General features: G+C 38.7%; 1 protein-coding gene across 3 annotated transcripts in view; it reads left to right on the forward strand.

The window, feature by feature from the left end:
* PHKB (phosphorylase kinase regulatory subunit beta) overlaps nucleotides 1-25,268 on the forward strand; it is a 171,496-nt gene that overhangs the window by 61,825 nt on the left and 84,403 nt on the right. For all 3 annotated transcript variants that reach the window (XM_072422462.1, XM_072422461.1, XM_072422460.1), the window contains one exon: nucleotides 16,827-16,890. In XM_072422462.1, the coding sequence (XP_072278563.1) occupies nucleotides 16,827-16,890 (64 nt within the window). The remainder of the gene's footprint in view (nucleotides 1-16,826; nucleotides 16,891-25,268) is intronic.

A 25,268-nucleotide genomic window follows, 5' to 3' on the forward strand; every position in this document is an offset into this window, starting at 1 on the left:
GCCAAAGCTGTACCCTAAAAGTTTAATATTTTAAATATAGCAGCGCACCTCCTAGGTGCTTACAGGTGCGCGCCTAGGTGCTACTGAATCTTGTGATTCATAGTATGGATATTTGCTGCGTGACATCATTCAAGGCATTGCTGCCTATGATTTATGAGATTTGGAGATATTAGTACTTTGCTGTTCCCTGTTTCCTTTGCTGGAGTAAAAACTGCACCTGAGGACCTGCAGTGCAAAGAACTTCCTGTTTGTTTCATTTATTCTGTGGATCTGTGCTTGAGCCTCTGCAAATGTTTTTGAATACAGCTCTACCATGATGGACATCTCCACAAAGAGGCACAGTATAGACTAAGGCATGGTAAATCAGTAATGGGAGGAAAAAATCATCAGCAGACAAACCGCAGCCAATACTGGTGACTAAAACTTTACCATCTGCTTGCCTTTCCTGGCACAGCTTTCAGAGTTCAATTTTTCCTTATTTACCTTATTATTTAAGACCAAAACCAAAGGTGTACTAAGTCTTAAGGTTGGATTGCTTTACAATGCAGCCACCACAGAATAGAAAAGCTCTTTCCTTATTCTGTGTGGAAGCAGTTGTGTTTATGCAGAGGTCCAATTCACCCTTCTCAATTCCAAGCCAGAACACTCCATCGGCATGAAGTGCAAGCTTTGCTAATTGCAGAGTTTCAAGTCTGTCTCTGACTGAGCAAGTGCTTTTAATGTTTGTATTTAATTTATATAAGGAAAACATTTCCTGCCGGATGTACAGTAACCAATGCCTTCATGCCCCTGCAATCTTTGAACAGACCTATAAATGAAAACTCATATTTCAAACCATATGGCAATCTTTGTACTTCTCGTGCTATAAATCTACACAAATCACACAGGAATTCTGATATTCAAAGTGGCCACCAATGTTTCATTGTAACAAATGTGTTTGTTCAGGAAGTTAATCGCATTTATTAGAAGCTCACAATGTATTATTTATTTATTTCCTGGAAAAATAAATTGCACTGTCTCGCGTTGTTGATCACGGAGCCGGTGATGGAAGCATATTCATCTCCAAGATATTAGGCATCATAATTAAGCAATGAAGGTTGATGAAATTCCAGCTTGGAGCAGCACGGGCGAGTAAATCATACTTTTACCTTGCAACGTCCAATGTATTAGCATGTCAACGTTGATAGATGTATACTTAACCAGTCACATTACTGCAGTCGTAATTCATTCCTCTGACATTTCACCCGAGTCCTATTATAATGAAAACAGAGAGCCGTTTCTGGCGCACACTGGGAAGTTGTCTACGAAGTGCTTTATAATATTCTAGCTATTATGTTTTATTCTCCTTCTCTGGAAAGTCTGGAATATTGTCAGAAAAGGGTGTAGCAGCCTAACAGTCAGTGTGTAATAGACTAAGCAGTGCTCCTCAAATTTGAAAAGGTAACTTAACTGTGGAAGCTGGAAAATGGAAGATGTGTGTGTATTGTCTGGAGTCCCATCTCAAGCTGATTTTTTTTTTTTTCATAACTGGCTTACCATGCCTTCTTTACTATATCTCTGTATAGAGGTGGCTAACTTAATTGAAACATGGTTTTGCTTCCTTATGTTGAGCCTCCAGGAAAGAGAACAGTGAGCAAATCAACACTGACATCATTAATCTCCTGAGACAAGCAGTCAGAGGCAGGAGTGTTTTAGACCCCACACTGCAGATATAAAGCTATGAAGCTGTAGGTTCTGGATTTCTTTTGCACCCTCACTAGGAGTTTCGTTGCTGTCAGCAGACGTTTTGCTACTACTTGGGCACAATAAACCTTTCTAGATTCTCCATAACATAGCAAACTTTTTAAGTCCAGGTACACTTAAATATAATATATACCCTTTTATTCATAAAATACCCCTTGTTTAAATTGCATAATTTCAAGTATCCCTTGTTTTGGGTATATTATTATTAATATTATATTATATTGTCTGTACCTATAACTCTATTTTATACCTTTAATAGCTTATTATTCATAGTAATGTTAATACCTGTCTCTGATCTGAAACAATATATTGTCCCTACTATAGTGATAGTCTTGTGTCCCTAACATTGTCTAAGACTATGTACACACATGCAATATTTGTCGTTGGAAAGCATCTTTCATGATCCTTACCAACGACTGCACGATGCATGAATGAGTGCTGTACATAAAGCATCCTTCTGCTGTATGGAGAGGGGAGGGAAAGAACGATTGAGGGAAAGAACTCTCTCCCCCTTCACTTCCTTTACGGTCGTTTGTCGTCCATGGATCCGCCAAGACGCTCATTAGGACAATGGACGACGAGTGCTGTACACACGATTATCGAACGAGGACCATTGCACGTGTGTACCCAGCCTGAGGCCTGCTTTGGGAGAAACCAATTAACCTGTACACAATTATTGTAGCAGTTTACTTAACGGTAAAATAAAGGAGATGTGAGATGTCAGACATCCTCTTTTTAGCCAAATCTAGAATGGACAGTCTTAATTAACAAATTATAAATAATTATTGAACTGTATTTATAAAGCAACAACATATTGCACAATGTTGTACATTAGGTGTTGGATACAAACAATGAGACAGGAGAAGGAGAGGACCCTGCCCAAAAAAGCTTACAGTCTAAGAGGTGGGGGAAGTGGCACATTTAGGATAAGGGATATCTAAAGCTACGTACACACTTCCAATTATTATCGTTGGAAAACGAACGACGAACGATCCTGCACGATATCTACGAACGATCGTATAGCACCGATCCTGCACATAGAGATAACGACACGATCGTTCGTAGATATTGTACACACAATAGATACGATCGTTTGAGCGATAGAGGAACTATGTGCACGACAGGAAAGTGAATGAACGTTCGTTCATTACGCATGCTCAGCCCATGGACGATCAACGAACGACCGTACACACGAACGATGTTCAACGATCGTCGTCCAATCCGATCCGCCGGTCCGGTCGTTCGTTTCCAACGACTTTCCTCGTTCGTCGGCGTCGTTGGTTACTTTTTTACGAACGATTTTTTGCCCAATCGATCGTTCGTCGTTCGTTTTGAACGATAAAAATTGGAAGTGTGTACGCACCTTTACAATTCTGTACTAATTGTGTTTGTGGTGTGTTCTCATAGCTCTGATAGTGGTGTTCTTTGTTCATTTAATAGCCCTATTGTACACTTTTAGGCTTAGTCTACACGGACTGTTTCCCCAGCGTTTAACCTGAGGCTTTTAAAGCCCATGTTTGAAGTCCCCATGCATTCCAATGGGCTAATCTACACCAGGACGTTTCCTTCAGGCACGTTTTTGAGCGTTATCTTAAACGTTGCTTGCAACGTTTAAAAAATTAAAACGCTGGTAAATCGCGGGAAAACGCGGGAAATCGCGGGAAAACGTGTCCATTGATTTTAATGGGAGCGTTTTCCTGCGTTTATGCATGCTAGAAATTGTCAATAAAAAAGCTTCCATTGATTTCAATGGAGGCTTTTACAAACGTTTTAACAATAGCCTGTGTCCTGTGTCACTATTCCATGTGTCATGCATTAATAATTACATGTACTATGCTGTTAAAAATTAACACCTATGCCTGGCACGTGTGAAATTGTCTGCCATTGTGTTTGCTTTTGGTGCTTTTCACACCTGCAAATGACGTCATTCATTATCACTTGTGTAGTCATTGTCTTTAATTGTGCTTCACTTTGCACTCTTTTCACTCTATTCTGTGTATACTGCTACATTTGTCACTGTACTGTTGCATGATCACATTATCACATGTATGCGGGGATGTATGTACTTCCTGTACTTGCAGAAATCACTGCCCAGGGTTACAATTTGCATTTCTACCAAGTGCTAAAACGCTTGTAGAATCGCGGTAAAACGCGGTAAAACGCGGATAAACGCGGCATAGACGTTTTTCAGCTTTTTCCAGCATTTAAAAAAAGTTTTAAAACGTTGAAATAAGTGCATAAAAACGCTTATAAACTCAGTAGGAACGTTTACATGCCTTTTTACAAAACGTCCATGTAGACCCAGCCTTAGAGGTATTTAAATTCAGGTCTAATGCGTTGTAGAATGCACATGAAATCAAGTTACATTTGCCCATAAACACAGGTCCTTTCAGTGCTTGTGGGTGTTGTAAAGTTTTGTTTTTTTTTGCTGGGGTTTGTAAAGGGTATAGGTACTGAAGTAATAATTATATATTATATGTTTCCTGACTTAATTCCTAGCTTTGTTGACGATGCTTTCCCAATTTGCTAGTTTTCAACAAAGCTGGACTCTATTATGATTCTTGGCTCATTTTTCTTTTATCTGTCTCAATTCTGTAAGCCAGGATAAAGATTGCAGCCACCCAGACCAAGCATTTGGAGGACAGACAGCTAGATCTGGCAGGCTCCTTTTGTGGTGGTAAATTATTTATAACGAGAGTGAAAATAGGATTAAAACCTATCTTGAAAAAGTTGGACCAAAAGACTATTTTTTTTCTCACTGAGACACTAACGGACTTTAATATTATTTTTATTATTATTTATAAACCATATTTATATAGCACCAACATAATATGCTATTTTGTACAATAAATAGGGCTTGTAAATGGCAGACTGATACAAACAATGAAACAGGAGGAGGAGAGGAGTCGCTCAGATAAGCTTACAATCTAAGAGGAAACCTTTGTAATATTGCAAAAGGATTGGAGATTAGTAAGGAAAAACACATAAGGAAAAGCCATTGTTGGGTGACCCCTGTACTATTAGAATGAATCATTTTGTTACTGATGTCCTGGGAGGATGGAAATTCTCTCCCTTAGTTCTGCAATATAAAAGAACTGCCTATTTTCCTAGCACAACTTTAATGTTCACTGTTTCTGTCCTTGGAACCTAAAACTAATGTCACCCAGTGGATGGAGTATGTAAACCTTTCTATAGGCAGCTGTATAACTCAAAGGTTGAAGCCATTATGTGATCCTCAATAGTCACCAAGAAAAGCAATTTTTATGGAGTACAAAAATCTTTTTTTTTTGAACCTAGCAGGTTCAGGATACAACACTTGTAAATGTACAATTAGAAGCTGATGTTGTGATGGAATGTGTGGCCATAGGTGAACAGAGGATTCATTCAAATAAAATGACAACATATGTAGTTGGCAGCTTACAAAAGAACTGAAAGTGTAGTTTTATGTGGACTAACCCTCTAATGGCTTTAATGTGAAATATTGAAATGCCATTGTTAAAGCAAATCTTTGTAAAGAAAAATGTAGCTAACCTTTCTTTAGACATTGCGTTAGTTTTACATTTTTAGTTTTCTTTTTGTTTTTTGTTTTTCTACCTGACGCCAGTAGCATACCATTTGTTTATGGATGGCTACCCTCCCCTGCTCTATCAATGGAGGGAGCCAGGATTGTCAAGATTACAAACTCATCTTCATCTCTATTAGAGAGCAGCTGAATTTGTAGTTTAGTGAAGATAACTTGGAAGGATAATACCATTATTTTGGATTTTAGCTCAGCCCACAGGAGGTGAAATGGATAGGTCTGATGACTCTCCCTACCACCATGTAAAAAGTCTGGCCCAACCAAAGATCACCAGTGTTGTCACATGTTCCTCCATACCGGAAGTATTTGGTATTTCTTTGCTTCCTGGGACTAAATAAGGTGGTGGGGGGTATAATAATAGTCAGTTTGTACTGCATGGTATATCAGGGGATTAATGCAAAGCTTAATAACACAACTTCATCACACAAATTCAGTTACCTGGAAAGATTTCTAATTCAGTGACCTGGAACAATTCTTTATATCAGGAAAGTCAAAGTGAAGTCAGAAGCCTTTATCACCTTGTTCTGGGTCAATTACATAAAGTTTTGAATGCAGAGGATCAGCATGACAACCAGTTCACAGTAGCAACCTGCGGGTAAAGATTTTCCTCCATGCGCTGTTTTAATTTCAAACCAGGAAGGCAAAGAGTGTTGCAAAATGTCACTTCAAACAGCGTTTATTTAGTATTTGCTTCCATGAAATGTGTTATCTGTGATCTCCACCAGTTCTTTATAGTCTGCTTTGTTTGGTGGTATATTTTGGGGATGGAGCTGAATGATCTTGTAACACCCAGAGATATTCCTGCATTCTCATTACAAAGTGACGTTTGAAAGCCATCACTGCAGCCTGCCATGTAATACATTTAAATGTCGTTTCTGCTTCATTAGCCTCGGAGTCGTGTTGCCGGGGAAGAGTTAGATGAGATTTTAATGTCTCTACGTAAAGCAGAAAAAGTTTTGGAAGTCATTTTTGAGCATTAATAATGTGCGCTGGTAGAGTTGTTGGTTTAGCACACCAGCATTGTATTTTTTATGTCTTCATCATAATACTCGTCATCTCCAGAGATCAAAAATTATCCAGTCATTTCTGACTGTGTGTGAAGTAGCAAATATTCAGCCATTCGTTGTCTAGGAAAAAGTCACTTGGCCTGGTTAGATTTTGGTTTGTCAATCACCATTGCTTTCTGTACAAAACATTGGTGTTGAACTTATCTAGTGATGCTGTCATAAGGGACTTTGTTCAGTATCTCCCTGCTAGGGGTGGCAACTCTCTTTTCCTATCTTTCTATTATTATCCTAAATCAGTCTTTCTTGACCTTTTTCACATAGAGGAACCCTTTGAAATCAGAAACCCTTTCAGATCTCAGGAAACCCCAACTATAATTACTAAATCCACAGCTCTCAGTATATAAGCATGGTGTTCTGTAGGAAGAATGCCCCTTATATTGCTGGCCATTGGGAAGAAAAAGACAGAAAGAAAGCAAAACATTGGTGTCAATGGTTATTGCCCTGAGAGGTCCACTTTGTTCATGACTCAAGGAACTTGGAGGAATACTGATTGAGAAAGACTCACTTAAGTTGTTACCTTGTCAGAGCTGAGCTTCTGGTGGAAGCTATACGCAGCCATGGTCAGAATTTGATTTTTTGCTATTGTGATAATCTGGAAGCTTGTCTAGAGCAATGTCATTCAGCCATTGATACTTTTCACATGGATGCTGCTCAAATGGAACTGATTCTCTACCCTGTCATTACAATAGATAGTATGGGATAGCACCACATACAAGGAGCCCTAATTATAAGACCCTATTGTGAATGCAAACTACATTAAAAGTAGGTTATTTTGTAATAAAGTTGACTTATCAATATTCCACCCCTCGTGACCTTACCGGTACTAATCCTACCCCTCCCAGATGCAGATTTAGGCTTGTAATTAAGGTAAGTGTAATTACGGTAAGGTGGTATTGTGGTACCTATTGTAGTACAGTTGACTTTTAATGGTGAGTTCTATTTCTATTCTTTTGAAGTGAGAAACAGTCAGAACCACCATCATCACTAAGATGATACCACCAGGGACTTGAAAATATTTATCTGAGGTTGTCCCCCCCCCCTAATGAAAAGGGTTAGACTTGAGCCAGAGGTCCTAACCAAACAAGATAGGTATTTTGCACAACAACCATTTACATCGAGCATTGGTTCCAATGACATTCTCCTACAATTTAAAAAAGCAGGTTAAGATACCAGGACACAAACCACTAATATTTCAGTTCCATAATCTCAAGTTTTAGGACACCTCAAAAAGTTTTCCAGCTGTAAGAAGGCATAGCTGAATAAAAAAGTAGAGCAGAGCCTTTCTGCTTTTAATAGGCTGTTAGAATACTTAATAAAAACATACCCGCTACCTGCGGATCTATTAATATTGCAGCATTCTGTTAAATGTAATGTGTACATCTGTCGCACACACGAGGCATCTATTTAAAGCCGGGAAAAATATGGGCCTGTTTTCATTTGATTCCGTAAAGCGAACACCAAATAGCGAGCAGCCTGCAGATAATAAATAGACACCAAGAAAAAGCACTTTAGCTTATTAATTTATTGCTGCCTAGTGCTGTTGCTGGCTCAGCTTGTTCCCTAGGTAAACCAAAAACATTGTTACCTCTGTCACTGATATTAATGAGGCCTGTGTACGTATGAAAGCAAACACTATGAAATAATGGGATTTTCTGTTGTGAACAGAGAGCAATTATTCTTCACATTCTTCCAGTACATGAAAGCCTATTTTACATCCTGCCCAATTTATGTCCTAAATATAAGAAACAAATTAAACAGTGGCCTTCTAACGGTACTCGTACTTCGTCATAGTGGCCAGCAGCTGTATCAGATATTCAAGGTTGTGTTTTAAAAATAACTTCTTTACAATAGGTACTGTAAAAGTAGAATTGCCACTATTGATCTGTTATAATAGGGAAGCTTTTCCTCTTTTGTAGTCACTTATGGTGTATTTTACCTAGTATTTTTCCTCTTTCTGAGCTGAAGTGTCAGGCAAAAAAACAAGCAGTAAGGTTATCCTATCTCTATTCTGAGCTCACTGCTGATGAGTCATTAAAAACAACTATGATATATCAAAAGTGCTGTCAGGACTGCATGTATAGGAATACAAAGGCTTTGTGAATCAACAGGTTTAGTCCATATAGCGCGTCAGCTATCAACCATGGCCTTAGGAGACATATCATCCTTCATGGAGACATTAGAACTGTCTCTGATAAGAAGAGAATACCCACAATAGAGAATAACAACATACACACCTATACAAGTCTACAATATTATTATTAATATTTAGGCATGGATATTAGGATTCTTACAAATGTCCATTTCTAATTGGATCAAGCTCATATTCCTAAACCAACTACCCCAGCCAGACAAGCAAAAACAAAATGTGGTTAATAATGGCTTCCTTAAAAGTTTTTGAAAATTATATTTTAGCTGGAATAATTAATGTATACTGTAAATTTATATCAAGCAGGAGAATGTGCGAAAGTTTAATTTCATATTATTTTGAAAGTCTCCACTTTGCTAGCGGATAGTGGGTGGTGTACAAATGGACTTGCATGAGAGAGAGGGCTGAAGAGAGTGGACAGGACCATTGGGATAGAGTTTTCCAGATGTCGATGGTGAGTTTTAGAAGAAGGATTTGTTTACATCCTGTAGTCTTATTATTACACAGAATTACTATTTTTTACTTTCCAGTAACTTAACATGCTGTAAAAGACGGTTAGACACCTAGACACGGCATCTCATTTTAGGAGGTAGATAGAAAACCTTAAAGCTAACTAAATCTATGTACTAATTCATGTACAAAGTCACTTTATATCTCTCTTAGGCTATGTATACACTTAAGTTTTTATTTGTTGATAAGGATCTTTCACGTTCCTTTCCAGCGACAAAAGTCGGAAAGATGCATGAACAAGCGTTGTACATACAGAGCTGTTCTGCTCTACGAAGAGGGGAGGGGGAGAACGAGCGAGCGCCACCCCGCTGCACTCTCTCCTCTTCACTTACATTGCGATAATTTGTCTTTCGCCGTTTGTGGATTCCCCAGGGCAGATCCATGAACAACGTTGGATGGCCGCTGTACACATATCAGATTCTCATCCGATACCAGCCCTGAGGCAGGAATAATCTGACGTGTATATAGTCTTAAGGATCCATCCACTATTTTTGCTTGTAATACAAACAGTGGGAATGTCCTTTATATAAGCTCTCTTTTTTTTTAAAGTAGACCATGGAGGAGGAGAGAAGGCATGCAATACATTCACAAAAACGTCTCTGACTTTTCACTGTTGTGTCAGCTGTACTTTCATCTTCCAGACTTCACATTTCAGTTTGCTGGACAGCAGAAGTTAAACTATTCTGACCAGAACAATATCATCTTCATTGTAGTACAAGCTGATAAGCTTGACAGCCTGCCCATCCTTAACCCACAAAATGTAACATGTCCAGCTAATTCTAAGGTTTGCATCCATTACAACAAAAAGGTACTGAATTATACATTGCAAATTGCTTTTTCCAACCAAGTATATAATTCACATAATAATCTATCACTTAACTATTGAAAATATTTCTGCTGGAGCTATTTTATTATTTACCTTAAAATGTCAATGTTTAATGAGAAGGCAACACTCTCTGGCCACAACAAAAAAATCTTACCAATCATTTACAGCAGACTGGAAGATTGAGAAGAAGCCAATCAGTTCTTCAATTCAGTGGGCATGATAATACAGAGCAGAGTGACAAAAAGATGAACGTGTCAGTGTGATGCTTTTTTTTTCATTACCAAGACCTCCACGTCATAATATAAATTCTGAGTTGGGGTTAACGTCTACTTTAGACTCTTTAACCAGGTTCTCGTAGAACTTCATGATTCCTCCACAGGTTGCTGGAGGTTCCTCAAACTCTTGCTGACTGACCTCCCATTTATTGATGACTGCAAAGATCTGGGGCCTACCTCATATGGTAGAACCAGCTGCATGGCTCTAGTGATGTTACTAATTATCTATAAAGGAGTTATTGTAGGTATTACTGTAGGGGGGCATTTTTTCCACTGGCCACTAATTTAGGAGATTTCCTTCTGACCCTTCAAAAAATTGGTTTCAGTAAGGGTTCCTGGGGACCTGAAAATGATTTTAGGGGTTCCTCGGGTAAAAAAAAGTTAAGACTTTTTTAGAATTTGGATTTACTGTTTACAGTTTTTTGCAGAAAGCAGACACACAATTAAAATTCTGCTTGTTTAAAAGACCATAATTGGACCCAACATTCAGCAATCCCATGCTCTATCTAACACAGAGACGTGTTCAGCCTTCTATGATGACAGTAACTAGACCCCGACAGCCATTGTTCTTCGGCAGCCCACAGAGCTGAGAGAGGTTCATATCTTCCACAGATCCTGCTGCAGTAACACGTGAGCTGCCGACTAGAATATTAATCCCATCCAATCTACCCAGAACCCAAACACTGCGTGGTCCCCTCATTGTTATTCTAGCTCGGCTCTGCTCTAGGATTATTTATTAAAATTAAAAAACTAGTGTTGACACATTAATGATTTATCATCCTTAAAGCACGGCTGGTGTTCTCTATTGAGGGATAAATTCTTCCTCGCTGTATTCCGATACACCGACTGTCTTGCCCAGCTCCTGATTGGCTGTGGATGTGTTTAGAATGTGAAGCGGCTCTGCTTTAAACTTTTCAAAAGGACTGCAAGAGAGAAAGAAAAAGCAGATGTCCTCTGCCTGGTCTGCGAATAAATTGTTTCCTTATTCTTAAAACAGTTACTAAAAGAAAATAACATTTTTTAAAAAAAAGAACAAAATAACGCACTTTATATTAAATTGTGTGGTCTGGCATTATTGTAAGCTGCCACATATTAACAAGTGAAAATTAGGCTTTCAATTGGAGTGCCTAATCTGAAAAACTGATTGATGGGAAAAGGATGGGTTTTTAGTTTTTAAAGTGACCTTCTGTGTACATAAAATACCCATATAATGAATTCTTTGTCTTTACCCTTCATTCAATGTTGCCGAGGATTCTGGACAAATTCAGCAGACAGTCCAAGTGTAAATAAGCTTCTTTCCCTTTATGGCTGAGGCCTATATATTCCTTTGTAAAAAAGAAGTACAGAATGCCCGAGCTCTGTAGTCAAGGTCTGCTTGCTGTGTCTGCATGAAACTTTTGAGCAGTACTGCGAAAGATTTGTTATGTAGTTCAGACATGTCATGGTCCCTACTCTGAAAGACAATCTGTCGCTTTGTGCAGTCAAATTTCCGACACATTTCAGGAATCCTAAAATACGCCTTTTTTCAGGGCTTGTAAATCTCTGGCATCCTCCTCAGACCTGCTCACTGCAAATGGTTCTTAGCTTTTCTGTGTGATCATCTGATTCACAAGCCTCGTGCTGTTTCCAGCTAGTAGATTTGTGCAGGAGAAGCCCTAAAGGAAGGGGGCATTTTAGGACCCCTGGCCAATGTATGTGTTGAACAGATGCAAATGTGAACAAAGATCTACACTAAGGTCTTTGCTTCCAGAATTTTTACGTGAGGTTGTACTATACTAAATTTTGCCACCTGGTCATGAAGAGCCTTTAACTGCAAGGACAAACCTTTCTTCAAGAGCAGTCTAAAACCAAATGAAAGTAAATCTGTTAAAATCCCCACCAGTGTTCATCTGATCTTCCATTAGCAATATTAAAGCTAAGCTCTAGGCAGATAAAAAAAAGGACAAAAAGGAATGAATTCATTACATAATATATTGTTTGAAATGCAAGAAGTGCAAGTGCCTGCATTTGAATTAGTTTCATCCATTTCCAATCCATTGTACATCAGTTTTCAGACTGTGGGAGGGAGAATCTGTACAAGTAGGCAGTCAGCTGTTTAGCGGTATTCATGTACTAAAAAGACATGCTGATAGAAGAAAGCCGAGTGACAGAGTTACGCTTATCCATCCCATACTTATCTTTTTACTATCCAGTCGCAGGCTGGGGGAGGGACAAGATCAATAACAAGTGTCAATAACATCATCTTAGAAAAATCAGGTCTTGTCTTGCCTGTTAAGATTGTGCTCCATGAAAAGCTGCATACATTTTTGAACTGGATGGACAGAAATGCAAAGTTATGTCAGGTACAAAAGTTGCCAGGTGTGTACATTTAGGTATACTAAGCATGGTTAAACATTCTCATTTAAAATTTAGGCTGCATGAAAAATTATTACACCTGATTGGAAAAAAAGAATTCTCAAAAGGGCCCATTGCTCCTTTATAGTTTTTGTCCCTATTATTTTGTCAAATATAAAAACTCTAAAATGCAATTTGTTATCGTTGAGGAAAGTGAGCCAGCAAGAGTTCAAGGAGTCAGAGGTCTTTATTGTTCTTCATAGCTTCCCATCATTTCTAATCTGCGCTGTGATTTCCATTCTTCAAAGGACCTAAATCAACAAACAATAAACTTGTAGAGCGTGGTAAAATGTTGTATTAAATTACAGCCCCGTTCATCACCCTAATCTTACCTGGAATCTATCCACAGAGATTCTTCATTTTAATTGTATCATTATGTTACAAGCAGCTGACAATGATGTGATTAATTACTTGTATGGCTATGCAGTGGAAGAAGAAAAAAAAAAAGACCAATCTGGAATTGTCTAATTATCGTACAGATGTCATCCTGTCACTGCTCAATAAATAGTAGTGTATACATATTAAATTATATTTATTGGGTGTTTTTCCCCCCAAGGTAAATCCTTTGAATGTCTGTTTTGGCAAAGTGTCACCTCAGTCAGCCATCTGTAAATTTAAAACTTTCTGAGGTCTCACAAGTATCTAACAACTTATAGAGCAAGTTGAAGAGATGCTATGCTCTAAGCGACACATTTGTGAGAACACCACATTTATAAAATTGGCAATGGGTTTTGATCCTTGGCCAACAGTTAACTGAAAGTGGAATATTGTATTCCCTCTATTCTGGCGATCTGAAGCTCGATTCACTTTATTGCCAGTTGGCAGCACAGTTATTACCAAAACTTTGGTAAGATATGATTGATCTGGTTGAAACATGTTAACATTTTTAGCCTCTATTTTTAGAAATAAGGGAATGGGATACCTTTAATGATAGAGACTTTCATAGGTAACCATTATTCGTATTGCCTGATTTTCATTCTGGTCCTCTAGCTTGACTTTTTGGATCTAACTAGTGTACTAGTTAGAGAACTAGTGTGCAAATAGGCAGAGTTCTTCTCATTTCCTGCATACTTGCTCCGGGTCAGTGTCTTAAGAAAGTAGTGAAGATGGTTGGTCATCATTAGATATAAAGTAAAGATTTTTTAGTTCAGCAATGGCAAATCGATTGAATAATTTTGAAATGGTTTCCTGGGCACCGCTTTTCCCATCTTTCATTTCCTTCCAGCTTTCCGCTGTACTGATCTCTATGGTAGTTTAAAAAAAATTCCAAAAAACAACCCCCTAAATCTGTGGTCGAGGAACCTAGCGGGTCCCAAGTCTTCTCTTTCTCCTACCTGAGTTTGAAAGTCCTTATTTGGCTGTCCCCCTTTTGTGCCTAGGTGAAGTAGATATTTCCCATTGGCCGTAGGGTCCTCTCTTTCCAGAACTGGAACCGTGTGATGATGTCACAGCAAGGGGACAGGGCAATGTTGGTGCACACTCCAAAGTTGGCCTCTTTTCCCAAAAAATTCCAGGCGGGTTTTGAAGCAGAACTAAACTCATCTTCCCTCAGTGGCACGGACATCTTCACATGGAAGTATTCCAGGTTCAGGAGCTTTGGCCATCTTGATTGACCAAGCCAATATTATCCTGCACAGATGTTCATTCATTCCTTCAAATGGTAGTGCTTTAAATGTATACCAAGCTTCAAAAGTGTTAAAAAATTTTATTCATTTCAGTTCAAGCATGACCATGCTTATCCCTAGATCTTAAGAAATGCAGTGACCCTGCTAGAAGTTCATTGTGATACTCTTGTGTGTATTACCAAGGGGCCTGGAATTGTGTAGGCTCTCTTACCAATAGCACGGTACAGGATTACAGAATTATTGTCACTCAGTGCTACATTTGGTATGTTCCCCGACACTTACACTGTTGTCAGATCGCTCCATTATAGGCTTCGTACAAATTACACACTTTCCAACTGAAGCACTTTATCCTTCAAACTGATTGTCTCCTGAGATTGTGTGCGAATGGATCGAGTGGGCAAAATGTCACTCCAACCCAAACGTGACATTAGCAGTTGATGTCGTTTTGCTCTACTCAAAGTAAAACCTCAGCTGTGCCGGTTACTTTCTCCGAGTCCCAACTGCATTTAAAATGTCAATGATCCGTGTGTGCAGGAGACGCAAATGTGAAGTCCTGACAGCTAAATGTGTCACAACAGCTCTGTTTTTGGTGTGTCATTAAATAACCATGTTTATCGATTTTTATGCATGTATCACTTATGGGGACACTGCAGAGGAGACCTATAAACCTAGTGTGATTGGTAAATGTATATTTTGGTAAAGCTAAAGTCCTGGCAGACTAAAATGCAATTTACACAGGTGTTAAATAAAAAAAAAAAAAAAAATGAAACAATGTTTGGATAAGTGAGACTTTTCAGGTACATACCATAAAAGATCTTTTATTTAATATATTTCTCTAAAAACCACAATTTCCATTTTTACAAACGCAATGACACTTTCCAATTTTATGATATGTTACAAGCAGTTTACATTGTCGATAAAATTCCACTCAACGCGTTTAGCCTATTGCTTCCTAAGGAGAAATATCGTATAGAGGTCTGTACTTCCATAGATGGTATCTCAAGTTGAACCTATGAAGTTTGTGGAAACTGTAATGCTATGTTTGGAAGGACAGCAGATGGATCATATGTAGTAATGGAGAATCATTTACACCATGAGCTTGCTCCTTTTCAGCTGCCAAGGTATACATATGCCCCACCTGCTGTCCTTCCATATATAGTGTTACAGTTTCTATATGATGTTTTTCCTGAGGAAGCAATAGGCGAAACGCGTTGAGAAGCAATTTATTGAAAAACATGAACTGCTGCCAACATATTATGGCATTGGAAATGTTCACCATATTTGCTAAAGATGACAAGTGTTTTTTTTAAGGAAATATCTTAAATATTGGTATAATATATATATCTGAAAAGTCCCACCTTTCTATCACAACATTGTAACTAAATCAATGAGGATGTGTTACAAATGATAACTGAGCCTATATCTTGGAATAATGTTAATCGTAACATTAGAGAGAGCCAAGAAACAAAATAATGATGAATCTTTTTATGTGCTAGGTCATCCTTTCACTGTCCAGTCACCAACTAGGGGCAGAGGCAGGATCTAGCTTGATTACAGCAAAAAAAAAAAAATAATAATTGTAACAAGGGTCTTTACGTTAGATGTGTGAATTTTAGGACAGCATAGACGGGAATTTAAAAAAAAAAAAAAAAAAAAAACAACAAGAACGTGTGCGCGCTTGTTATTTAAAAAAAAAAAAAAAAAAAAAAAAGGGTTCTGTAGCTGACCTCTACCAAGGATGAGAAGAAACAGACAAATCTGGTAAAAGGAGAAAACCTGCAGCCATGACCCTTTTTTAAAGTCCACTAATGAGGGCAGGTGTGTTGCATAGAGAGCTGCACGGCACAGCTGAGAAACAGATGGTAAAGGTTAAGGGTGAGTTATAATAATTATTTTAAGTAATCAGAATTATCAAAATTGCAAACAACAAATTATAAAAATATGTTGGGGACGTATTTAAGATTTTAATATCTGGGTTTAGATCTTCTTTAAGTATTATATTTATTCTAATGCATTTATTTAAAATGTTTTGTTGCATACTCATGACCCTTTATAGAACCAATGCATCCCTTTTTGAAGGTTACCCATTTGATAGATAACTTCCTTTGCGTTTGATGTAACTGTTAAGGAACTGTAACCTGGAAGAGCTGGAGAAGTCTGGTCAATCAGCTTTAGATAAAGACAATGACCTTTCATTATTTCATTGGATTGCCTGTATAAGTGCCTGCAATATTTACAGCACATACAGAGCCTAGATTTATAGTAATATTTCTCTAATCAATGCTACTTATGGGAATTCATACACAAAGCCATAAATCTTAACATTCATGCTGGACAATTAATGTTCAGTTACTCTGTTGCATGTGACAGGTGCTCTTTACCCACACATTGACCACTTTCCTCAATTATTCTTCCCTAATATCATTCAATCTTCATATGCATCGCTTGATTCAGCTGTTACTTTTGTGTAAAGTGTGTCTATTGACCACTGGAATTCAATTTCCCAGCTCACAGTAATGAGAGAGAAGTTTATCCAGTAAGCACAGTGTGTACCCGTTGAATTATACATTATAAGCCAGCTGATATTGACCGGGTTTTCTTCAGCATACAGGAGCTTCGCATTGTGCTAATCACCTCTTCTGTTGTGTCTTTTCTTCCAGCTCCGTCGGCTTGGCCAAGGCCGCTCTTGAAGCCATTGATGGATTCAATCTCTTTGGAAACCAGGCAAGATTACTCACTCTTCCCGTCTAGATAAAGTGTTATTTGTATATAAAAAAAAAAAAAGAAAAACCAACTGAAGAAGGCTGATGTATATGAAGCTGAGCTGCGTATAAGATTTACAAAAACAAAACCCCTCTTGTTAATACAACATTTAGGGCAGGTTTAGACCTGAGACAAGAGAAAGCAATCCCAGCTCGCAGTGGCTTTCGCCACTGTTCACACATCATTGTGTGTGTGGAGTGGGTTTGCTTCAGATGATATTCATAAAAATTAATTATTTTTTGAACATTGCTGTTATTATTATACAATATATATTTGCCTGTCCTATTGAATATATTGTTTATTGAAGTTATTATTATTATTAATAAACAGGATTTATATGGTGCCAACATATTATGCAGCACTGTACATTAAATAGGGGTTGCAAATGACAAACCAATACAGATAGTGACACTGGAGGAGAGGACCCAGCCCTGAAGAGCTTACAATCTAGTAGGTGGTGGAATTACCACACAATAGGAGGGGAGATATGTAGTGGTGGGAAATAGTGACCGTTTCAAAAGACAGAAAAAGATGGCTAGGCAAGTTTGAAAAAATGGGTTTTGGTTGCTCTTTTTAAAAGAGCAGAAAGTAGGAGCAAGCCAAATAGGACGGCGAAGACCGTTCCAGATAATTGAAGCAGCTCCAGTCTTGTAGTCATGCGTGTGATGAGGTTATGAGTAGGGATGAGCGAGCGAGATTTTAAAATTCAATCTTCGGCCCTCGAGATTGAAGTTTTTGGGACCTGCGAAAGCAATCGGGAGCAGAGCTGAAGTTTTTGCTGACAGTTCCGCTTCCCTGATTGCTCTTGCAGCCTTGTAGTAGACATTCTCTATCCAAGAACACAGGAGTACCGCGGCTGTGCTCATCATGAATGAATGCAGCCGTGGGAATCACCCTGTGATGAATTTAGTATGTTCTAAACCCTGGTTTTGAAAATTTTTATTTTTTTTTATGTTGCCCTGATGAAGGGACATTTATCTCTCGAAACATGTTGGATGCATTTTTTTTTAATTAGTTTGTATAGGTGTCACATATAGTACTAAGAAGAAAGAAATGAGTATCAAGCCAATCAGAATGCAAGGATGAATTTAATATTCCATAAAAATGTTAAATAACTATACTTGCCCCATGCTCTTACCAGCATTGGTCCTTTGCATGCAGATTTGGCAGCAGTGATCAGTACTGAACCCACTCACTGTCTAACACATTAATTCCCTATTGAGCTACCGCAGGGAGCCACTATGTGTAGCATGTTCCCCAAGGCAGCAGGTTACTGGTGTGAGGAAGCAGTAATTGCTCTGCAACATTATTGCCAGTCTGAACATAGCTTTAGGGCCCACAATCTTTCCAAGTTATCAGTTTATTTTCCTATAACTAGGTGACAGGATGAAACTTCAATTCTTAGTATATGTTGATACCCAATTTCACACCTTGCAGTTCTTTGTGGTGTCTTACTACTCGGGTGTTATTGTGGGTATATTTTGAATAGGCTACCCATGCATTGCAGCACACAAAACCAACCCTGATCTTTTTTTTGTATGGAACACGCCATGGTGAACATGCATTAAAATTTGCTTGGTATAGAGTTGCTATTTAAAATTGTGTCTACACACTTTGAATTGCATGTTTAATCCTAGATGTGAATTCTGCAAAGATGTTGGGGAAAATAAATAAGTAAATCTACTTAAATCCCCAAAACCTTTTCAGTGCTTTGCAGTGCACTTGTAGGTAATTATTGTTCTGTATCTATCTGATAGCTTCTGAAGTTTTGTGTCCTAAATTCTTTATTGTTGGGGATTGTAAATCACTTTTTTGAGCTTCTTTCAGGGCTTTTTGGTTTAATTTACATAAACCTTTTTTCTATAGTAAATACCGTATTTTCCAGAGTATAAGACAACTTTTTAACCCCGAAAAATCTGTGCCAAAGTCTGGGGTCGTCTTATACGCCGGGTACATACCTGCAGCTTGCTTCACGTCCGGGGCGCTCAAGTCCCTGCGAGTCCTCCTGTGCAAGCTGCACAGGAGAACGCGAGCCTGCACAGTAGGACGTGAGCCTGGATTGGCTCTCCAGTAGAGAGCCTGGACTGGCTCTCCACTAGAACACGCCCATTCATTAAGAAGGAAGGCGCCCATTTATTCCTTAGAACTAGTACTCTACTGTTCCTTCTGCCTCTCAGTTCTCGCACAATAGCGAGATCTGACAGGCAGAAGGAACAGTACAATACTGGGCGTATAACACGACCCCCAACTGATTGGTTAGAGTGGTCTGCCAATTAATTGGCAGACCACTCTAACCAATCAGTTGGGGGTCGTCTTATATGCCCAGTCGCCTTATACGCCGGAAATTACGGTATGTTTAAACTGGCTTTCTTTTGCAGCAAGTGACATCACAATCCTTTTAGGCATGAGCTTGGGCATTCCTGACCCTGCAAAGCATATTGCCAACTTTCATGTGCTCATTAATGCCCTGGATGTCATTATAAAGCATTGTCATGTCACCTAAGCCTAGGTGCCACTGGCAGAAGCCAGGGTGTTGTTGTTATTATTATTATTATTACTTTACAAAATCCATAGTCATGTCACTAGCTGTCCCTCAAAGGGCTCACAATCTAATGTCCCTACCATAGTTATATGTCATTACCACAGTCTAAGGTCAATTTAGGGGGTCAATTAGCCTAACTGCATGTTTTTGGAATGTGGAAAAAAACCGGAGTACCCGGCGGAAACCCACGCAAACACAGGGAGAACCTGCAAAATCCATGCAGATAGTGTCCTGGCCTAGATTCAAACCTGGGACCATGCGCTGTGAAGGCTAGAGTGCTAACCACTGAGCACAGCATGGAATGTTTCCTATTACTTTCTGTAGGGAGATCAGGATGGAAGTAACGGTACATTTCTGCATAAAAGGGACACTTTAAGTGTTTCATGGATGCCTCCTTTGCCTTGGTTTCTGTTTTAGCTGATATAATATAGAATATAGGGCATAATGTGAATTCTCTAGATAATAGAAGTTGGTATGCTGGTGTTTTGTAACAGTTAGCATGAGTTTGTAGCGCTCAGTATAGATTTATTTGTCCGCTTATAGCATATCAGTGAACCCCCATCTGTCATGGGATTCACAATCAAACACATAACAGCAGCATTCGGCCCTTTGAAGCTATACACTAGCATCTGAGAGAGAGAGAGCGATTCTTGCAGTCGTGCAGGAATTTAAATTTTACCTTTGAAACCGACCCCGCGCATGACTTTAGCTATCCTCCATCCTCACAGGGAATAACTTAGTGGTAGCTAGCTTTTATATTAGTATTATTATCTGAATCTAAAAGTGAAAAGAAAAAAGAAAACTTTCTGCACAGCGTGACTTCGAAAAAGCAAGCTGCTTGGTAGGGTTGCTTTTTTTATCTTTCGGTTTTAATATACTGTGTAAAAATCGGCACAGAGTGTCCTTCCTGCATTTTCCCTAACTGCAAGATATAAGATCTGTGACCTTAATACGTTTCTTGAATAATGCAGCGCGTGGAGAAGTCACCGCGCATTATGATCTTGTCATTGCGGTCACAGTATGCTGCATGCCTATGCTTTACAAAGCCTCAGACTAAAAAACATCCCGTTGTTATTCACAGACACTGACATGGGTCTCCATTTCCTAAAGGCTTTTTGCACTTTAGTTTGAGAGGTTTTCAGCCTAATGGAGCCTGTCTTTAAATCCAAATTCTAGGCAGCTGAATACACATAGATAAGTGTGGAACTTGATAAAGGGTTTGTAATGTCTGTTCATTTGTATAACTCAGACATGCCGGTCAGATGGCTTATTCTGGTTTACAGTCTCACTTTTCCCCACAACAGTTAAGCAGCACATGACACAGTTGAGATTGAATTGAAAAGACCAGTAAACCTGGGAAAGAAATTTATATTTTTTTTTTTTTTGGTTCGGTTTGTTGTCAAAGGATAAATATCACCATAGACTTAAAGAGGTTTCTTGCTAACAGATAATCAACTTGTGCAACTAATCATCATGTGCATCAGTAATATTTGTAATATATGGTAAGTCCAAAAAAGATACAGTGAGACATACTTAGTTCTTATTCTTGTGGTTGAATCCTATTGTCCAAAGCGTTTCATAGTTTTGCTTCTTCAGGGGATGTAAAAAAATTTAGCAGACAGCTAAATGAAGGAAATGTATATAATTATGCATTGTACCCATAAGACTACATGTCATTGTATGGGTCCTGTGATTGGAAGGCCAGGGGCCAGCAGTTCACTGATACCATAATTCTGTCCTGTGGGAAATTTATAATGAACATGGGTAAAAAAATTACTTTTTAGAAAATGTATTTTTACCTTTTTTCGCAATTTACATATTCATTTTTTAATAAATCAAATTGTATTCAGTATTCATTGTTTTTACACACAATAGGTGTTGACCCCTGCTGTTTATTTTAGTGCAATGCAATAAAGATCATGTCTACCTATGTGGCGCATCCTTAGTCCTTTCCCAGCCTTAAGCTGCGTACACACTGCCAATTTTTGTCGTTGGAAAGGATCTTTCACGATCCTTTGAACGGTGCACGATGCATGAACGGTGCTGTACATACAGCACCGTTCATGCTCTATGGAGAGGGGAGGGGGAGAGCGACGGAGCGGCACCCTGCTGCGCGCTCTCCCCTTCACTTTCATTACGATCGGCTGTCGTCCATCGTCCGTGGATCCGGCAGGTCGGTCGTCCGGACGATGGACGACACTGACTGTACACACGGCAGATTTTCGCCCGATAATTGGCCGATACCGATTATCGGGCGATAAAAATCTGACGTGTGTACGTAGCTTTAGGGCAGCACAGTTTAGCATAGGTCCTTATGTATTGTACCACATACCTTTTTTTATTTACAAACTTTAATACAAAAAGTCCATTGTGGGACTTTTTAGATGCTAAAAATAAAAACAATATATAAAGATAATATGTAAAAATACAGCACCTTTACTGGTACAATTTTAAGTTCATTGATACAACAAGTGTTCATCTACGCGTTTCGCATATGCCGCTTTGTCAGGATAAACACCAGTTTTTTTAATTTTTGATCACATTGTGTCCAGATCTGGTCACTATTGTAGAAGCCTTAAGCTGCATACACATGTGCAATTTTTGTCGTTGGAAAGGATCTTTCACGATCCTTTCCAACGACAAAGGACTACACGATGCATGAACGGTGCTGTACATACAGCACTGTTCTGCTCTATGGAGAGGGTAGGGGGAGAACGACGGGGCGGCACCCTGCTGCGCGCTCTCCCCCTTCCCTTGCATTAGGATCGCTCGTCGTTCATCGTTTGTGGATCCGCCAGGACCGATCCACGGACGATGAACGACGCCGACTGTACACACGCCAGATTCTCGCCTGATATCTGGCTGTTGCCGATCATCGGGCGAGAAAAATCTGACGTGTGTACGCAGCTTTAGTGTCATGTACAGGGTGAACATTAAGATATTAGATAGATCTTTCAACATGAATTCCATCCCAGTTACCATAAAGACTCTGTATCTAGGAAAATAATGGAATCATCACCTCCTAACCAACTGCATGCTATATACTGATGGAAATATTGTTCATGATGATTCCTTTTTTTTGTAAACTTGAGACTTTCTGTATGTCTCCCTTACTCCTGCAGAAGCAGAATAAATATCTGTAAAACGTGTTGAGTAATGGCCGCGTGAGACATTTACAGAGAAAAACAAGTCAAAACTTTTACATGGATATACATGGCATGGCATGGCATGGCGTTGTCATTTGTAAAAGAGGAATCTTTGTGTATTTTATATTCAAATTTATGAAACTTTTTGGGTGACACAATCTTGTTGATGTCTATAAAGTTCCCCCTTTTCTTAATGTATACATTTATGTAGAAGGAGGTCATAAAAAATATAATAAAAGGGCTTATGTTGTTAGAATATTAAGTGCAGTGCATAGTGTAACTGGAGCATAAACCATTTCTTTTTCATAAAAAGTGTCTATCCTAGTTTTGATGGATTTATAAAAATTGTAAGCCTGCACTTGTCTAGTTATGATGAGAATTATCACTCTTGATTACTTTATATATCTTTTAAATAAAATGAAGCACATTCAGATTCGTACATCAGACATAAAAAGACAGCTGGACAGGAAAAAAAGACAGACTGACTGTTTTAAAAGAGAATGCGGGAAGGTATGCAGGTGTTACTGCTCCCTGATGGTTATTATTTGGCATGCAAGTCTGTTTTTCTAAATCTCTCCAGAATGCATAACAGATTGGAGCAGTTCTAAACAATTCTATGTATAGCTTCTATATGAGGATTATGATGATAAAAAGATCTAATCATACTTAAACCATATCCACAGATTGACTTAAATCATTGCTGAAAATACGCATATATAACCAGAGTTTACTTTTCAGTCTAAGCCCAGAAATGCTGATTTTCACATCTGGGGGAAAATCTTTAAACCGTCTTTCTTTGTAAAGTAGTGATTAGCACACGGGCCTGTCATATAGATGTATCCGTCTATGTGATCCTCAGGCATGAGCTAAGCATTACACGGGGATCAGTGGTGATATAACATAGTGGACTTCATCCAAAAAGCTCCTTAGTGGAAGATTTGTTATAACAGCCCTAGAAATGTATAAATCCCTCAGTGATAGTTCTGGGGATCAAGACTTTATGCACTCTATGTATTGCTTGATCTGTATGTGATATTCACTGTCTTGGGAGATCAAAGGTATTTTTGCTAATGGTTTAATGCAAATCTGTATTTTTTCCTGGTAAAGCAGAACTAAAACCCGCTATACTCACCTGACTCCGTTCCATTGCAGTACGCCACAATTTCTTCTTCTCTTTCTAGATGCGACCTTTGGCCAACTTGATTGGCCAGGTCAAATTACATAACTCCCATGCAGGTGCACGGTGATTTGTTTAGTTCCCGGAAAGCACAGGGGAAGCCGAGATTGTTGGAATAATTTGGCGGGTAAGAAAGCTTATTGCAGATGGGATATTGCCTGTCTATTTCTGCAATAATGCCCTGCCGGATCCCAAAAATAATAAAAGTGGAACTTAAGTTCTGCTTTAAGTCACAGGTTCACCTAAGAGCAGTCCCTTGTCTCATTTGTCCACTTGCTGAACTTCCCTATTGAATAACTGTGTCTGTCTAGGGGAAAAAAATTAGGTTTTATATATAATTAAAAAAATATTAGACCATCTGTCAAGTTTTTGACTGCTGCCCGCATTCCCAATTTGGATGTCCCTAGAACATAACAGAAAGTAGGGGAAAATCTTCCAATGGGGCACATGTTGCAGGAAAAGCTACCTAACAAAGAAATTCTCCCCTCTAGAGATTTCCCTTTTTTTTCCCTTTTGCATTTCTGGTACAGGAAGTGAATGGAAATTTTGCCAGTGGTGCACGGACAATTCATAAAACCTCAGTATAAATATCCCAATCAATGTGAGTAATCCTTGTTTCCCTTGCATTGGCACAGAATTTCATCTTATTCCCGTCTTCAGTAATCTGCAGTTAGTTCTGTGATTCAAGGTTGCCTTGGCTTTAGGTCACATGGTGCAACTCCAGAATAGCAGATTTTTATTAACGGCTATAAAAAAGTTTTTTTTGTCCACCCAAGATAATTGTGATTTGGTAGCACTGACAAGCATATTAATAATTCAAGTGAAGTGTGAATTTTAATACTAGGTTGTCGTTAAATGAAGGTCAGTGAAATAACAAGGGGAAACTTTAGCTGAAATGCTAAATATACAGTTAAAGCAAATATGTGTGAGCTATTTTATCTGCTTACAATAATGTGTATTATTCATGATCCCACAACCTCTGAGTCTTCTGACTGCATGGGTATTTTAGCTTTAGATTGTAGATTTGGAGCCCCTTGTGTCACTTGTGGTCCATACATTGGAATAGTAGTTGATGTGACACCACACTGGTTTACCAGACTAGTAGAATGTACCAAATACTTTTCTTTCGTACCTATGCAAAGCTGTCATCACAGAAAATTTAGTCTTATCCTAAATTGAACTTTAGGGTTTTGCTTATATCTGAAATTTAGGATGTTTATCTCTCCCGTTTCCCAGATGGGTGCATGTGCTATTATTTAATTGTATTCCTTCCCTGTGAAAGTAGAATTCTCAGCCTGATCGCATTATTATAGGCTGGCCTGTCTCCTGGTTTCCCTGAGGGTGAAACTTTCATTTAAGAAAGACTTTTCGTCTTGAAAGCACCTTTGTGATACACATTTAAAGTCGTACAAAACCCTGTTATACTCGCCTGTCCCTGTTTGATCATGGGCCCAACCTTCCTCTTCTCTTCATT

Source organism: Pyxicephalus adspersus, chromosome 9 (assembly GCF_032062135.1).
Source record: "Pyxicephalus adspersus chromosome 9, UCB_Pads_2.0, whole genome shotgun sequence".
NCBI lineage: Eukaryota > Metazoa > Chordata > Amphibia > Anura > Pyxicephalidae > Pyxicephalus > Pyxicephalus adspersus.